Genomic DNA, 13,957 nt, shown 5'->3' with positions numbered 1-13,957 from the left:
TCACATTCTCTGTTGCCCGGAGGAACGGCCACAGTTGCCATGGAAGCGCAACAGGGCTGTGCAGGATTTTGTTGTTTATTTCCTCACTTTGTGACGTCAATGCGGGATGTGTGTGTATGGGGGGGGGGGGTTGGGGGTTGTATGCTGCCATGGAAGAGGACAGGCTAAAGTCACCTCCTGTGTGAGGCAGGCCGAACCACTGACTCTCAACCCGGCCTAACCCTCTCAGGTGGAACTTGACTCCTGTAGCAGTTACATATCACTTCATCACTACCATATCTATGCTTATTTTTTACACTTTTTATAAAGGGCTGTATTGAGAGAGGCTTTCTGTTTATTTTATGTTTAAGTCAAAACAAATGACAATGGCTTAAATAAAAAATGGAATAGTTTGTCAACTCTTGCTTCTGAATCTTCCATGCACTTCCTAGCTTGGCCTCTGCTAGCTGTCTGGGAGGGTTACCTCCTTGCCCTGCTGCGATCATCTCCATGAGCGTTCATGGATCCCCACTCCCCTGGCACACTCCCCTGCAGCTCTTTTGGCCATCTCACACATGGATGAGTCCAGTCAGGATGAGTTTGGATCTGCCATATGGGAGCTTTCGTTAGTACACGCCTGAGGGAGAATGCCCTGGTCCCCGCTCCCCCTCGGCCAGAGGCTGAGTAGCATGAAACGCTGCCACCGGAGCCATGCCTGCCTATACGTTAATCATGTGGCATGTGTCTGCTGTGCACATGCAGTTATTCTGCTGTCCTATGATTTAACTCCGAGTAGCTGAGAACTATGTATAGTTAGAAAAAGCTTGAAAGTTTGGGGGGGGTTTTTTGGCTACACTTTACCCTAAGCACCCAAGGAAGTATTGAAGCTTTGTGGATATGGACATATCACACCGCTGCTGCTCTGACTCTCCCCACGAGCCTGAGGATTTAAAAAAACTGTAAATGTTAATGGGCACTTTAAGGAAAGATGCAATAGCCGACGCCTCCCATAGGCACAGTGTGTGCTGGGTGTGTGGGGCTGCCACGTGGGCAGAAGAGGCAGCCTGTCATTAAGTTCAGGCCAGGGAGGCTTGGTGTGGCTGAGAGGGATGGAGGGAGGGGGGGGGGCAGGGCCCTCCAAAACGTGGCACTCATCCTATTAGGGCAGGGAGGGGCCCGGAGGTGAGAGGCTGCATGCTTAACGCCCGGCTGGCCAATAAAACCACGCGAAAGGGGCGCGGTGGCAGCGGCAGCGTAGTGGCTAGTTCATTCGAAGTATAAGCACAAGTTGGAGTCAATAAGGGCTAAGAAAAGGTGCACGCATGCGCGCACACACACTCACTCGCTCACTGACATGTTTGCACAGAGTAAAGGGGAAAAAAAAGGCAAAAACATTCTGATCTCCAGTGCTGAACGCTGGGCTTTGCTGTGCACATTGGGAATAGCAGCGGTGTGGAAAATGACAGTTGAGGCTGGAAAGTGCCAGGTAATTTAGCAGACGCACAGACTGAGTGAGTCTGCCACGCAATGAGTACCATCACCGGTGGCCGAAAATGGCTTTACAGAGCCATAATTAGAAGTGGCCTTTGAGCGACAGCCTTGCTTTCTCCCAAGGAGACTCTCACACAGTCACACACAAAGCTATAGATAGCTTAAGCTAAAGGCTACTGAAGATGTCTCTGTCTCTCGCTCCCTCCCTCCCTGTTGAATAATGGGATGGGATGGCTGAGATGATGTGCTCTCTCTGTTCCCATGGAGTAGACGCTCAAGCCCCTTGTCTTTATCTTTAATTAATTACTTGTACTCCTCATACCTAATGGCAATTCATCTTTTGAAGCTACTATGGTGTGGCTTGGTCCTCACAGTAACACTTCCACACGTGTCCATGTGCAGGTGCGCATGTGTGTGGGATCTGTGTGTGTGTCCACTCTCCCAGTGCTTGCCTGTTGGAGTGTGGTCTCTAGCCACAGTGGGGCATGGTTCCTGTAGACTTTTAAAATCCCCCTTTTTGGCTTAGATGCCTGTGGCAAAACCACATTTCCCAATATGCCGCCTGTATGCAGTGAACCAATGATCCATTGCTTCTCTTTCTGTTTGACAGACGTTTAGGAGTTGACGTCTGTTCCTTTCGACCAAGCTGATCATTGTATGTGTTCCTTGGGCTTCGTTGCCAAGCCATAGGTTCAGACTGGTCAGGACTGAGTCAGAAGCATGACGTGTGGCACGTTGGGGTTGCTCACAAACCAGTTGTTTATTTAAAAAAAAGACAAATGATTTCTTATGTATGCAAGTCTTTATTTATATTTTACTATTTGCTTTTTATTGAATTTTTTATGCAGTGAAAACTTTCTTTGAGTCAGAGGTGTCATTTACAGTTTGCTATGTAAAAAATGGGGCAAATGGAAATATTCTACACAACTGATCTGACAAAAACAGGAAAATGGATCAAAAACATCTAAAAAATCTTTACGCCCCTTGGTCATGCCAAACCTGTACTGATTTAACATTAGTAAGCAAATACCTGTCTCATAAAATGTTTAACTCTATAACAACTCTATCCTTAACTCTGTAATGCTATATTTCTTTCTTTGCTTTTTTTCTCTCAAGGCCTTTCTATGGAGAATCAGACAGACGGCAGAAAGCCAACAGTGTCTGACCCCCGAACAGGTCAAGGTACGAAACCCGGGGCAAACCTGCGAGTACGAGGGATTCGGTAGGGTCATTATGCTGCTAACGCTCTCCTCCTTGCCTCTGACCACAGATCCTGTTCTCCAACATCGAGGAGATCCTGGGTGTCCACCTGGAGGTGCTGTCGGCGCTGGACGCTAGCCTGCAGCCCGAACCCCAGCCTCAGCATGCTCTTGGCCATGTCTTCCTTCAGTTCGTGAGTGCCCACTCTCTGCTTCCTGACTTCCTGTCAGCCCTTGGACATTATCCTTGATTTGCTTGTCACTGCAGTTGATTTTCCATTTTATACTAATGTGTCGTTGACACAATGCCAACCAATATTCTTCTGCGAGCAGGAAATCTTCCTATCTGGGTTTAGATTTGCTATTCAACAGGTGTGAACTGAATTTGCACTAGTGAGTAGGCTCTGGGCAGTCTGTTGCCCTGGCGTCGTAACCTCCAGGTCAGAGTTGCGTTTTCCCCCCTCTGTTAAGTCAGGGACCTTGAGTCCTCATCAGAGGCCCCATTGCATAATTCAAGAGGAGGGTCTTTAGGACCATAAGTCACTGAAACGAAACCCCACTGGAGGAGTACACACAGTCCCTGAGGCTGGCCCAGGGTTGGTATATGGTGTTATCTCAGAAAATAACAGAATGCATGACAGAAAATGTCTAAATACTGTGTAAATGCGGTATTTAACACTGCCCAGAGTATTTGCTTAATTTCTATGACTGAGCCCAATTTCAGGACCCTCAATGCCAGAATTGTTCTATAATATGAAAAAGTGTTTGTCAAAGGAACAAACAAAGTCTATGCGCTATTTTGGACACAAGTGTTAGCTTTCATATAAGGAAATAAAGTTGGAAATGAAAGCAAGTAGTGTGGGGTTTGGGCCCATGTGAAAACGGCCTTAGACGGAAACATGTCACGTGCAGTGTTCTGTCTGTTTCTGAATTTTTTTTTAACCTTTTGCTCTGTGGACATTTAATTTGCAATTAAATTTTTTTTTTTTCTTACTGGTGGTATTTCCAACCTGCAGGCGAAAAGTTTTTTTCCTTAAAGACAAAATAACTCCTTCACACTTTAGCCTCGGTGCACACATTCTGATGGTGGAAAGAAGTAAAGACAATCTGTCCACCATTTAAAATCACTTATCACTTAAAATATTTACTTAAAAGCATGCGTATTAATATTTGAACTTCACCCATGAAGTTGTCTTGATTATCTCATGTTAAAGCCTGTGTAAGGCAGGACTGATGCTGTGATGTAATGTATCAGAGCTGTGAGGCTTCCGGTATCTTACATTATACGTGGGGGGGGATTAAAGCACTGTGACAAATGGCACTGCTGAACATGATGATTTGCACATGCAGTCACACAAACACCAGTTTCCATCACAGGAAATGGAGAAGAGGAAGAGGTCTGAACAGATGAGCGTCCTTCCTCACACATTTTAGACAGACATGGGTGGGGGTGGGGACACAGACAGCATACAGGCAGACAATCTTACAGTCATTCAGAGAGAGAGAGAGCAAGACAGAGAGACAGACAAACTGTGGTAAGCGCTTTCCAGCCATCCGTTGTCTGAAGCCCATTACCACAGATGTGCCCATGGGGTTCACTATATTCCCTTTCAACTCCATCAAGATGGCCAGATAAGCAGGTAGAGCTTCAGGAAGAGAGTGGTACCCTGGCTGGGCTACAATACCACACCCGTGTTCTGCTTCTCTGTAGCCCAGTCAGTTGCGCTCCACCCCAACGCCCATGCATCATTCACGATCCATGACCTCCATCCCAGCTCGGGGGTGGTTATCACTGCCCACACCTTCAAGATTTCGCTGTTGCGAAACACGCACTCGCAAAACCACACCTGTAACCCCGAAGCCACCTCAGGGCCGACGACTAGATTGCCATGCGACAGATGGTTTGTATGTGAGGCTGTTTGTGTCTGCAACTTCCTGTTTCTTTCATACTCGCTGCTACCATGGCAGCCACAAACAGGGTGTAACTCTTCAGACCCAGGAACTCCGATTTTGTTTCCTGTGTTGCTTCGACTAATGGAGATCAGGCACTCACTCTTCAGGGCTTCCTTTGCAAAGCTAGTTTCATTACCTTTTGTCGTTGGGGGCCAATATGGCTGTGACCAGTTAAAGTGAGAACTCACTAGGCGTTGCCTTTAAACGACTTTTAGGTGAAGCGAAATCCTTCTTATTTCTCAGTTCTCAAAACTTGCCATTCATGATATGCGACAGTCGAGTTCACAGGAATAGGCAACAGCATAATATTGTTGCCAATTAATTCCCACTGAAATGATGAATGTTTTTGTATACCCCCGCTATGCATTATGAGCACATGCACAGAGTGATTGCAGTGGTCTCATGAATGGAGCAATTGCTTTCTCATCAAAGCTGTATTTATATTCCTGCCGATTACAGTGCCTTGCTGCAGATCAACAGATGCGTTGGTTGGCATCGGCGTTGCGAGTGTGGTGCAAGTAAATGCCGGGGCCGGCGTTCCTGCCGAGATCCCGGTGCAGTGGAATGCTGGGGCTGGTAATCCTGCCAGAAGCTGGCCATGTTTGCTAGCCGGGCGCTCAGGTGTGCCACAGCTCAGCGTGCTGATACGTGTTTCTCTGCATTCCAGAGAGGTCGCTTCTCTGTGTATGGAGAGTACTGCAGCAACCACGAGAAGGCCCTCCGGCTCCTGATGGAGCTCAACAAGATCTCGCACATCCGAACGTTCTTACTGGTGAGTACTGAGAGAGACCCCCCCCCCCCATGTTTTGAGGGAGCTGGTTTTTGGTTGTCTGATGTATTTAGCAAACAATATTGATTTTATATGCTTTAATATGCTTTAATATGATTTAATATGCTTAATATGCACGTGTCTCTTCCAGCACTGCATGCTACTAGGCGGGAAGAAGAGCACAGATGTGCCCCTGGAGGGCTACTTGCTCTCCCCCATCCAGAGGATCTGCAAATACCCGCTCCTCCTGAAGGTAACGCAGGAGTTTGTTTTTCCTCATGTCTCCTCCCACGTTCTCCTGGATGGGAGAAATAAGTGGTTTAGTGAGACCTTTGCCACAAAGCAAACAGTTACAAATCATCTTCAGTTGTGCTAGAGGTGCACAGTTAGGCACCTTGTGCAGCACGGATCAACGTTTTTAAACCACTTCTGCCTTGAGCCCGTGAGCTGCAGCAGGAGGAGAACGCGTGATGTTTGCTCCCACACGCCTAGCTCGCTCCTGTTTTTGCCACTACAGGAACTGCTGAAGAGGACCCCGAAGAAGCACTTGGACTACCCTGCTGTGGAAGAAGCGCTGCAAGCCATGAAGGAGGTGTGCTCCAACATCAATGAGACCAAGAGGCAGATGGAGAAGATGGAGGCTCTGGAGCAGCTACAGTCGCACATTGAGGGCTGGGAGGTGAGCGTGTAGTGCGTGCGTGCGTGTTTTCTGGGTGTTGGCTGCTGTAACGATTACGAAAAATAGCACAGGATGTAAGATGTGCAGAATAATGATGATCTATCTGGAAGCCAGAGCTCGGTGCTGTTTAGTATGTGGTATGCTGTTTAGAAAGCGTGTGCAACACTGGTGCATTTCCTGAGTGTAGCCTTAACTGAGACAGGCTCCATGGTGACCTTCTCTTTAAATGCACCACAAGGTGAAAAAGGGTGTGTTCATGGATGAAAGCCATGTTGTTTCCCAGGAGATCAGCTGGTGCTTTGGAACACGCTACTGTAGGCCCTTCCTGTCTGTCTGTATTTCTTCCTCTCTTCAGTACTAAAACTTCTCTTTTCCTCTTCTGTCTCCTCTGTCTTCCGCTCTGTCTTCATTAAGTCTCCCTTGCCTTCCTCCTGTGCTTTTTGGACTTGAGGCTCTGACCAGCACTCATCCCCCAACAGCCATGCTCGGCTGGGTTCCCGCAGTCCAGCCCCCCTAGGGGAGCTTCAGTATTTGCCCCCCCCCCACTGCCCTGCCCTTTCCCAGAGAGGCCCCAGTCTGCCCCAGTGCCACCACACAGTTGAGGCAGCACCGTGAGCCCTGTGGCCTGCTGCCAGCAAGAATCGCTTAGTGGAGGGTTTTGGCACACGCCCACAGCAGTTACACTTTCCCCCATGGGATGGCACCTTGCATTTCTAGACCATTGATTTTCCAAGACTGCGGCCAGAGTGATGAGAGATGGGTTTTACACTACCTCCTCATTCTGCTTGTTTACGAGAGATATCTGCAGGATAATGGTTATAAATGCTACAGCAGGCTGGCTTCTTTCAGCCCAACGTAAATCAACCCTAACGCAGACGGGGTGGACATGCAAGCTGACAAACTGCCAGTTCTCCATTCGATCAATGTGGACACACCATTGATTAAACAGACCAAATGGAGTCTCCTTCATATACAACACACACACACACACTCTCTCTCTCCTGTGTAGAGTCAGTGTTGATTGCTCCCTCTCTTCCCAGATCAAATACGTCAGTAACGGTCTGAAGCACTGCGGAGGTCTGGTTCGCTCAGTCTGAGCATCCCTGACTTTTGCAGGACACCTGCACGGTGCACTTACGCAGGTCTCGCGCAGCAAGGGAAAGAGGGAGTCGAGAGTTTAAAAAAAAAATGCTCAAAGCCTAAAGACTGAGAACTTGGTGCACAAGTGTTTGCCAGAGTCCACAACATGGGCAACTTGCAATCACAGACTTCAGGGTTTTGGAATATCAGTGAGGCAAATGTGCAGCAGGGCAGGAAGTGGGCTTTTAATGCCATCAGTCAATGAACGTCAGTGAAATTAGTAGACAATTTGTAACTGTTTTTGTTTGTCATCATTTTTGATTACCTTGCTTGTTTTTGTTTTTTTCCTTCTAGGGGACAAATCTAACTGATATCTGTACTGAGCTGCTCCTCCATGGGAACCTGCTGAAAATCTCAGCAGGAAACATCCAGGAGAGAGTCTTCTTCCTGTTTGACAACCTCCTGGTGTACTGCAAGAGGAAGTCCAGGCTAGTCAGCTGCGCTTGCCACATTACTCACACTTCCACTGAATGAAAGAACTGACCATTTTTAATGGTGCATGGTTAATATTTGAGCTTGGTTTAGTTTAGTGCTGGCAGCACACCTAAACTAAATCAAGTGTACTATGAGTTTCCTTTTCAGTCTTTTCTCTAGCCTGAAGCACCACATGAATATAAGTCTGAGAGACTAAAAAGTGAATTAAAAATATGTTTGGCTTGTCATTCACAGTTTTTGTGTTAAATGTCTAGGGTGTCAGGGAAGAAGTCCACCAAGAGGACAAAGTCCATCAACGGGCCGCTGTATGTCTTCCGTGGGCGCATCAACACTGAGGTGATGGAGGTGGAGAATGTGGAGGACGGAACAGGTACGTGACTCCACCCAATAGCCTGTACGTCACGCCAGGCCTTCCAGCTGCTGCCACCCCCATAATGGCTAGGCAGCTTTGGGGTAGTTAAGCCATATGAACCCCTATCATCAGTCTTTATCTGTACATTTATTTCTCTGTTTATTAGTTAGTTTGTTTATTAGCTAGTTTGTTTATTTACCTACATTAGTCCATGTATTCACAGAGAAGAGAGAAGTCTGGTAACTGAGTTGACATTGGTATGAGCTTTCATGCTGTGCTGGTGATCTGCTCTGAGACATAAGCCCCCTGTCTTTGTCACCTCTGCTGCGCAACCCACATGCAGGGCCCTACTGTTTGAAGTCTGTACAGACCAAGACTGCAGGAGGTCCAACGGGCTTTTTCTCACTTTCTGTACAAAAGCTGTCAGTGCACCCTGATTGGCAGGATGCCTGCTCGCTGTCTCATATACACATTCTCTCTAATGCATGTGCTAGTGCACATATGCAACACACACACACACACACACTTTATTTGTGAAAAAAAATTCCATGCTCATCTGAGAAAACAGCCCTTGTGCTATCAGAATGTCAGCTCAGACCACATACCCACACCCACCACACCTAGTCAACAGCTCACTTTCACCAATCAGGACATGTTGCTGATTTAACTGGCTTGAATGTAACTTTGATTTTTAACTTTTTTAGCTGAAGTAATCATAGCGATGTGTACAGGGTCCGCTGCACGGTATGAAGCTAGACATTCGCTGTGGACTCCGGAGTTTGGAATTGTCTTGCTTTCTGCGAGTGCTGGCTCACGCCGCCCATCTCGCTCCACCCATCCCGCGCTGCCCAGTTCGATTACTCTGGGTTGATTACCTTGGTTGCATCCTCATTGGGCCACATCAGCTCTAAGTGTCCATGAGCCTCCACCACACCACTTAGTGGCGAGCCGCCTCCCACCCGCCTTCATAGTGGCTAAAAGCTTGACCTCAGGCCTCTCTGTCCTGCCTGATCTGTTTCTACGATCCCCACATTAGCCCCGAGGCCATTACTGAGCCTCATTCTTTATTAAGCTACTCCACCTCACCTGCTGTGAAATGAGGGATAAAATTGGACTGCAGCTTAAGGGTTGAAGTCTGTACTAGATGTACTTGCGCAGACATGGACATACAACAAACCACACCACACACAGGACACGTGTTTTTGACAGTGGAGCTATTTAGAAAGGGATAGTTACTGATGTCTCCCTCTCAAAGGCATTGTTTAATCCTTTTGCATTTTTATGACCGTGTTGGAGATGAAAGCTTCCCCCCCCCCCCCTCCAGCCATGCCTGCATTCCTGCGGTTGTGACTCTTTCTCTAATTGTTTCCACAGGTAGACCTTATATCATTGTTTCATTTGTTATAAAACAAAAAACTGGTAGCACAGGGAAAATGGTACTGTCACAGCACAACTTCCTTAAGAAGCTTTTAAAGCTTTTACTGTAAGTTGATGTGTCCTTCACATTGTCTATTCACAGAGTTTAACAAACATTAATATTTCAGATGATAAAAGTCAGAAGACAGAACTGATGGCGGTCAGTGTGCATGTGTTTGTGTGCGTGTCTGTGTCTGTGTGCATGCATGCGTGTGTATAAATATTTATTAAGCTTTTTTGTTTATTATCTAGCGGACTATCACAGCAACAACTACACTGTGACCAATGGCTGGAAGATTCACAATACGGCCAAAAACAAGTGGTTTGTCTGTATGGCCAAGAATGCTGAGGACAAGCAGAAATGGTTGGATGCCATTTTAAAGGAGCGTGAACAGCGAGAGAGTGAGTAATTTTGTCATTTTCCCTGGCCATAGCTTAATTTCTGTCTCACTGAGGATATTAACCCTCAATATCAAACTTTAGCTGCACATATCTCTTGTAGATGTTAGTTGCCACATACAAAATTGATCAGAATGAATGTTTTTAAGAGTCCTAAAGAGGGTTTGGTTTCTTCAGCATGGTTTTCATCACATGTTGGGCTTTTTAATGCATATGTAACTTTTTAATGCATTATTTTGTCTTCCATGAGGGATTTGGAGCACCTGTGTTGGCCACCTGGTCTTGTTTTTGTGTGTTTGATGTCCATTTCAGGGCTTTCAGTAGCTGGATGCACTGATTCCTAATGCCATTTGATCATAGCTGTAAAACACAGAGCAGAAAACCATTGAGACTGTGACTCTTTAGTGTGATTTATCAATTTGATTTATCGGTTCACAGCTATAAATGCTGGCTACGCATTTAAAGCCCAGAGTTAGCAGTAGCATGGGACATCACATTATGCTGCTGTACTGAGTGAAAGCAGAAAAGTGCTTTTTTTTATGGCATGGCTCATGTTTCGCCTGTTTGAAATCGAGCCCAGTCCAACAGGTGCTCCATCAGACACGTGCATGCGCACACACACACACTCGCACACACACACTCACACACACACACACACACACACACACACTCACTCTCTCTCTCATCCCCCCCCACCACCTCTCTGTGGCTTTCAGACATGGTTGTTGATTACATGTTCCGCTTGATGCTTTGTTTGACGCACTGAGGTGCTGCCTTACTTTGACAGTCTGTCCTAGTGCCTCCTATTCAATTCAAATCAGCCAAGTGACATTTGAGGTCAAGGAAGCGGTAAGTTAATGTAATTATGCGGATCAGCATCTGGCTCGAGCAGCCACAGGCTGCATGAAAGCTTTGTGATGACATGTTAAGGGAAGATTCCAAACACCAAAAAATTCCAAACTTGCAAGCCATTGAACTTAATGAAGTAGAATGTTTGCCTTTTAATAAGGCTAACACAGACCAGCTACTTAGCGGACAATAATCAGGCTTGTGAAGCCACAAAAAGGTTTGTGCCTGTTCAGAGCAGGCTGCTGATCGTAAACCAGTTATCACTGGCTGAGGTATCACTATTACCTCTGGACACCGCGATGACGCTGATGGAGTTGGATGCCTACTTTTATTGGATGTTTATAGTACCTTGATTGAGTTTTAGGCAGTTGTGAAGGGCTATCCGTGTCAGAGCTGGTCTGAACCAGCTGCTCAGGGTGGGGGAGTCATACCACCTGCTGTCATTTCCGACACTGTCCCGGTCATCACCTCAGTGTTAGTCCACAGTGAGAGACCCTTTCTGCTGGGTAAACTGGTTATAACCAGGTCAGCAGAAGGAAGGTTACGCACACATGGTTCTCGATTGCAGGTTGAGTTGTGTGATTGCATTGATAGCTGGTTGCTGGGCTTGTTACCGCTGTTAGCCAGCATGCCCACTTTTGCATTGCTGATGCACCTTCACACACTCTGTGTCACACACACACTCACGTAGCTTGTGGCCAGGGGGGGTGGGGTGTTTCCGCCAGCTGCAAGTGGCTCTCGGCTGGGGCTGGGGCAGGAACATGCGATCGCTGCCGTTGGCTTGCCTGGAGGAAGAGGTGTGAGGTAAGCAGATGCTCCCCCCCCAGATTGTGCTGACTGTGGGCTGCCTGCTGCACCTGGTGACAGTGAATCTACTGATATCTCAGTAGCCGTATCTCAGTAGCTCAGTTGGCGCCGTGTTTGGCTTTCCTCTCTGACTGTCCTGTGGGCATTTTTTGAGCCTATTCAGCAGTGCTTTTAGAAATACAGTGCAGGAGCTATATTCAGACTCCCTGAGTGCTTGTGCACTTAATAGCACAATGCTGAAAACTTCAACTAAGCAATTGTTCTTTCTTGACACCGCATGATGAAGCATAACGCCACATCCCCTTGGTGACCTAGGACCCAGGTGGGTGTGTGCATGTCTGTGGTTTATTCCATCAGGGTTCTGGCTCTTGAGGCAGGAGGCCCTAATCACCCACCGGGGAGGGAAAATGGAAAGGAGGGAGGGACGGGGAAAAAGAGAGGGATGGAGAGAGAGAGAGAGACATGAACTTAAGCACTTTCCACAGAAGGAGAGAACTGCAAGTCATCTCGCCCAATAATCAACTTGATGAACTTCATCTGCTCCTGGAATCTGCAGTAGGAAATTACACATCTGCTTTAAGACAGAAAACGGAGCTGTCAACCTCCACGACAGATCAAGGCTGTGGCCCTCAGTTCTGACTTTCTCTTCAGCCCATACTGTAGGCTTCACTGCCTTGTACCGCACCCGTATTGCATGTGAGCCTTGATAACAGCACTCCTTTGTGTTCTGCGACAGGTCTCAAGCTGGGGATGGAGAGAGATGCTTATGTGATGATTGCAGAGAAGGGAGAAAAGCTCTACCACATGATGATGACCAAAAGCCGACATCTCATCAAAGACCGCCGGAGGAAGCTCAGCATCGTGCCCAAGTGCTTCTTGGGAAAGTGAGTCTGTTGGGTTTTGTTTTGTTGAAAATAAATAAATGAAATGTCTAGCTTCTTAGTGTACAGTAAGCCAGCTATTTTGTTTTGTAAGACATCACTGAATATTGATTTTATTTATTTTTAAAATGTTTTTATTTGCCTTATTTGTCTCTCTTAGTCATTTTTGCAGTGAATATTTGGTTCTTTTCTTACTATATAAGATTTTCAGTCTATACTTTAGAAACTTTTAAGTTTTTATTTTCTGTTGGAAGTTATTATATATCTGTGACGCGCGCACACACACACACACACACACACACACACACACACGCGTACAAAAAAAGAGAGGCTGCTTGTAAATGCTTTCCCAAGCTCAGTGCCAGGCACCCCATCGGACGCAGACATTCCCAGCAAACAGAACATTCAGCATTCATGCCCCCTTTCTATTGCTCATTGCACTCTCTCGCTCTTGCTTTCTCGCTTGCTCCTGCTCACTCACTCACACTCCTTCTCACACTCACTCTCTCACTCATTCTCACTTTCTTCCTCACTCACACTCTTTCAGCAGCATGAATGAACAATGGACACTGCAAACCCATTAAACTCTTTGTGTGTGTGTGTGTGTTTGCCTTCAAGACTGAGATTCCTCGCAGCAATTATAATTGCCTATTTGCATTGCTCTGACTGAAAATAAAAACATTTCTTGCCTCTCTATACATAACTCATTTAGTGAATCAAAGCAAAAACGCAACAAAAGCACTTAATGAAAGGTTCAATACATTTTGGCATTTTTGGTCCTGTTTTATCACATTTCATAACATTCATTTGAAATAATTTTTTATGTATCATTTTATTCTGTCCTATTTATGTGTGTGTGTGTGTGTATAATCCTGCAAATTTAAGGCTATTCAAATGTAGGCAGGTCCGGGATCAGCTTGCGCTGTCGGCCTGGCCTGGTGCAGATTTCACACAGGCTGCTCTCAGCACAGTTGTCCCCATGAACCAGGTGCTAACAGCAGGGTTCCGTGCTGCTGCAGCCCAAGCTTCAGGTGCCCTGGGGCAGCTCTTTCCAGCTCGCGTCTCAGTCCCTCAGCAGATGAAAAATACAGTCAATTCTGTTACAGATCAAATATGGATGCAGATGAATACTGTATGAGTTTCTGTCGGTCTGTCCCCCTTCTCTTTTTATGAGGCAAGTTACGAGAATGAGGCCTTTTTGTATGTGTTGACAACTTGTAGCTAAGTGATTTAATGGGAGTCTTAGCGGAACACAACACAGACAGCCTACAACTTTTTGCCCTGCAAGTCTGCCACAGTACAGTGCATACTAAAACATGGGATTCTTGCACAAACATGCACACACACGCTTGCGTCTAAACATATACGGACTTTCTCTCGCATGCACCTTCGCACACCTTGCGCGTGTCCGTGTGTGCGTTAGCCGTGGAGGACATTAAAGCGTTACATCAGCCCTGATTAGTTCCCTCTGGGAGCACCACTCTCCTGTCGGTGTGAATTAGAGACTCGTGTACGTTCAGCACAGCCAGTGCCGGCTTCTCTCATGCACCTCAGCCTGTAGGCCTCCACCGAGCCTGCTCCACCCAGTCTGCTACTGGCATCTGGCCA

General features: G+C 46.7%; 1 protein-coding gene across 7 annotated transcripts in view; it reads left to right on the top strand.

Annotated features, from left to right (window-relative positions):
- prex1 (phosphatidylinositol-3,4,5-trisphosphate-dependent Rac exchange factor 1) overlaps positions 1 to 13,957 on the top strand; it is a 50,752-nt gene that overhangs the window by 14,282 nt on the left and 22,513 nt on the right. For all 7 annotated transcript variants that reach the window (XM_027016006.3, XM_081707487.1, XM_081707488.1 and 4 more), the window contains exons 2-10: positions 2,587 to 2,652; positions 2,741 to 2,863; positions 5,290 to 5,394; positions 5,543 to 5,644; positions 5,909 to 6,070; positions 7,505 to 7,638; positions 7,900 to 8,015; positions 9,666 to 9,815; positions 12,205 to 12,352. In XM_027016006.3, coding sequence (XP_026871807.2) covers positions 2,587 to 2,652; positions 2,741 to 2,863; positions 5,290 to 5,394; positions 5,543 to 5,644; positions 5,909 to 6,070; positions 7,505 to 7,638; positions 7,900 to 8,015; positions 9,666 to 9,815; positions 12,205 to 12,352 — 1,106 coding nt within the window. The remainder of the gene's footprint in view (positions 1 to 2,586; positions 2,653 to 2,740; positions 2,864 to 5,289; positions 5,395 to 5,542; positions 5,645 to 5,908; positions 6,071 to 7,504; positions 7,639 to 7,899; positions 8,016 to 9,665; positions 9,816 to 12,204; positions 12,353 to 13,957) is intronic.

This window comes from Electrophorus electricus, chromosome 25, assembly GCF_041902795.1.
Source record: "Electrophorus electricus isolate QZ-2024a chromosome 25, ASM4190279v1, whole genome shotgun sequence".
Lineage (NCBI taxonomy): Eukaryota > Metazoa > Chordata > Actinopteri > Gymnotiformes > Gymnotidae > Electrophorus > Electrophorus electricus.
The sequence above is the reverse complement of the archived record's forward strand: the minus strand, read 5'-3'. Positions and strand labels throughout refer to the sequence as shown.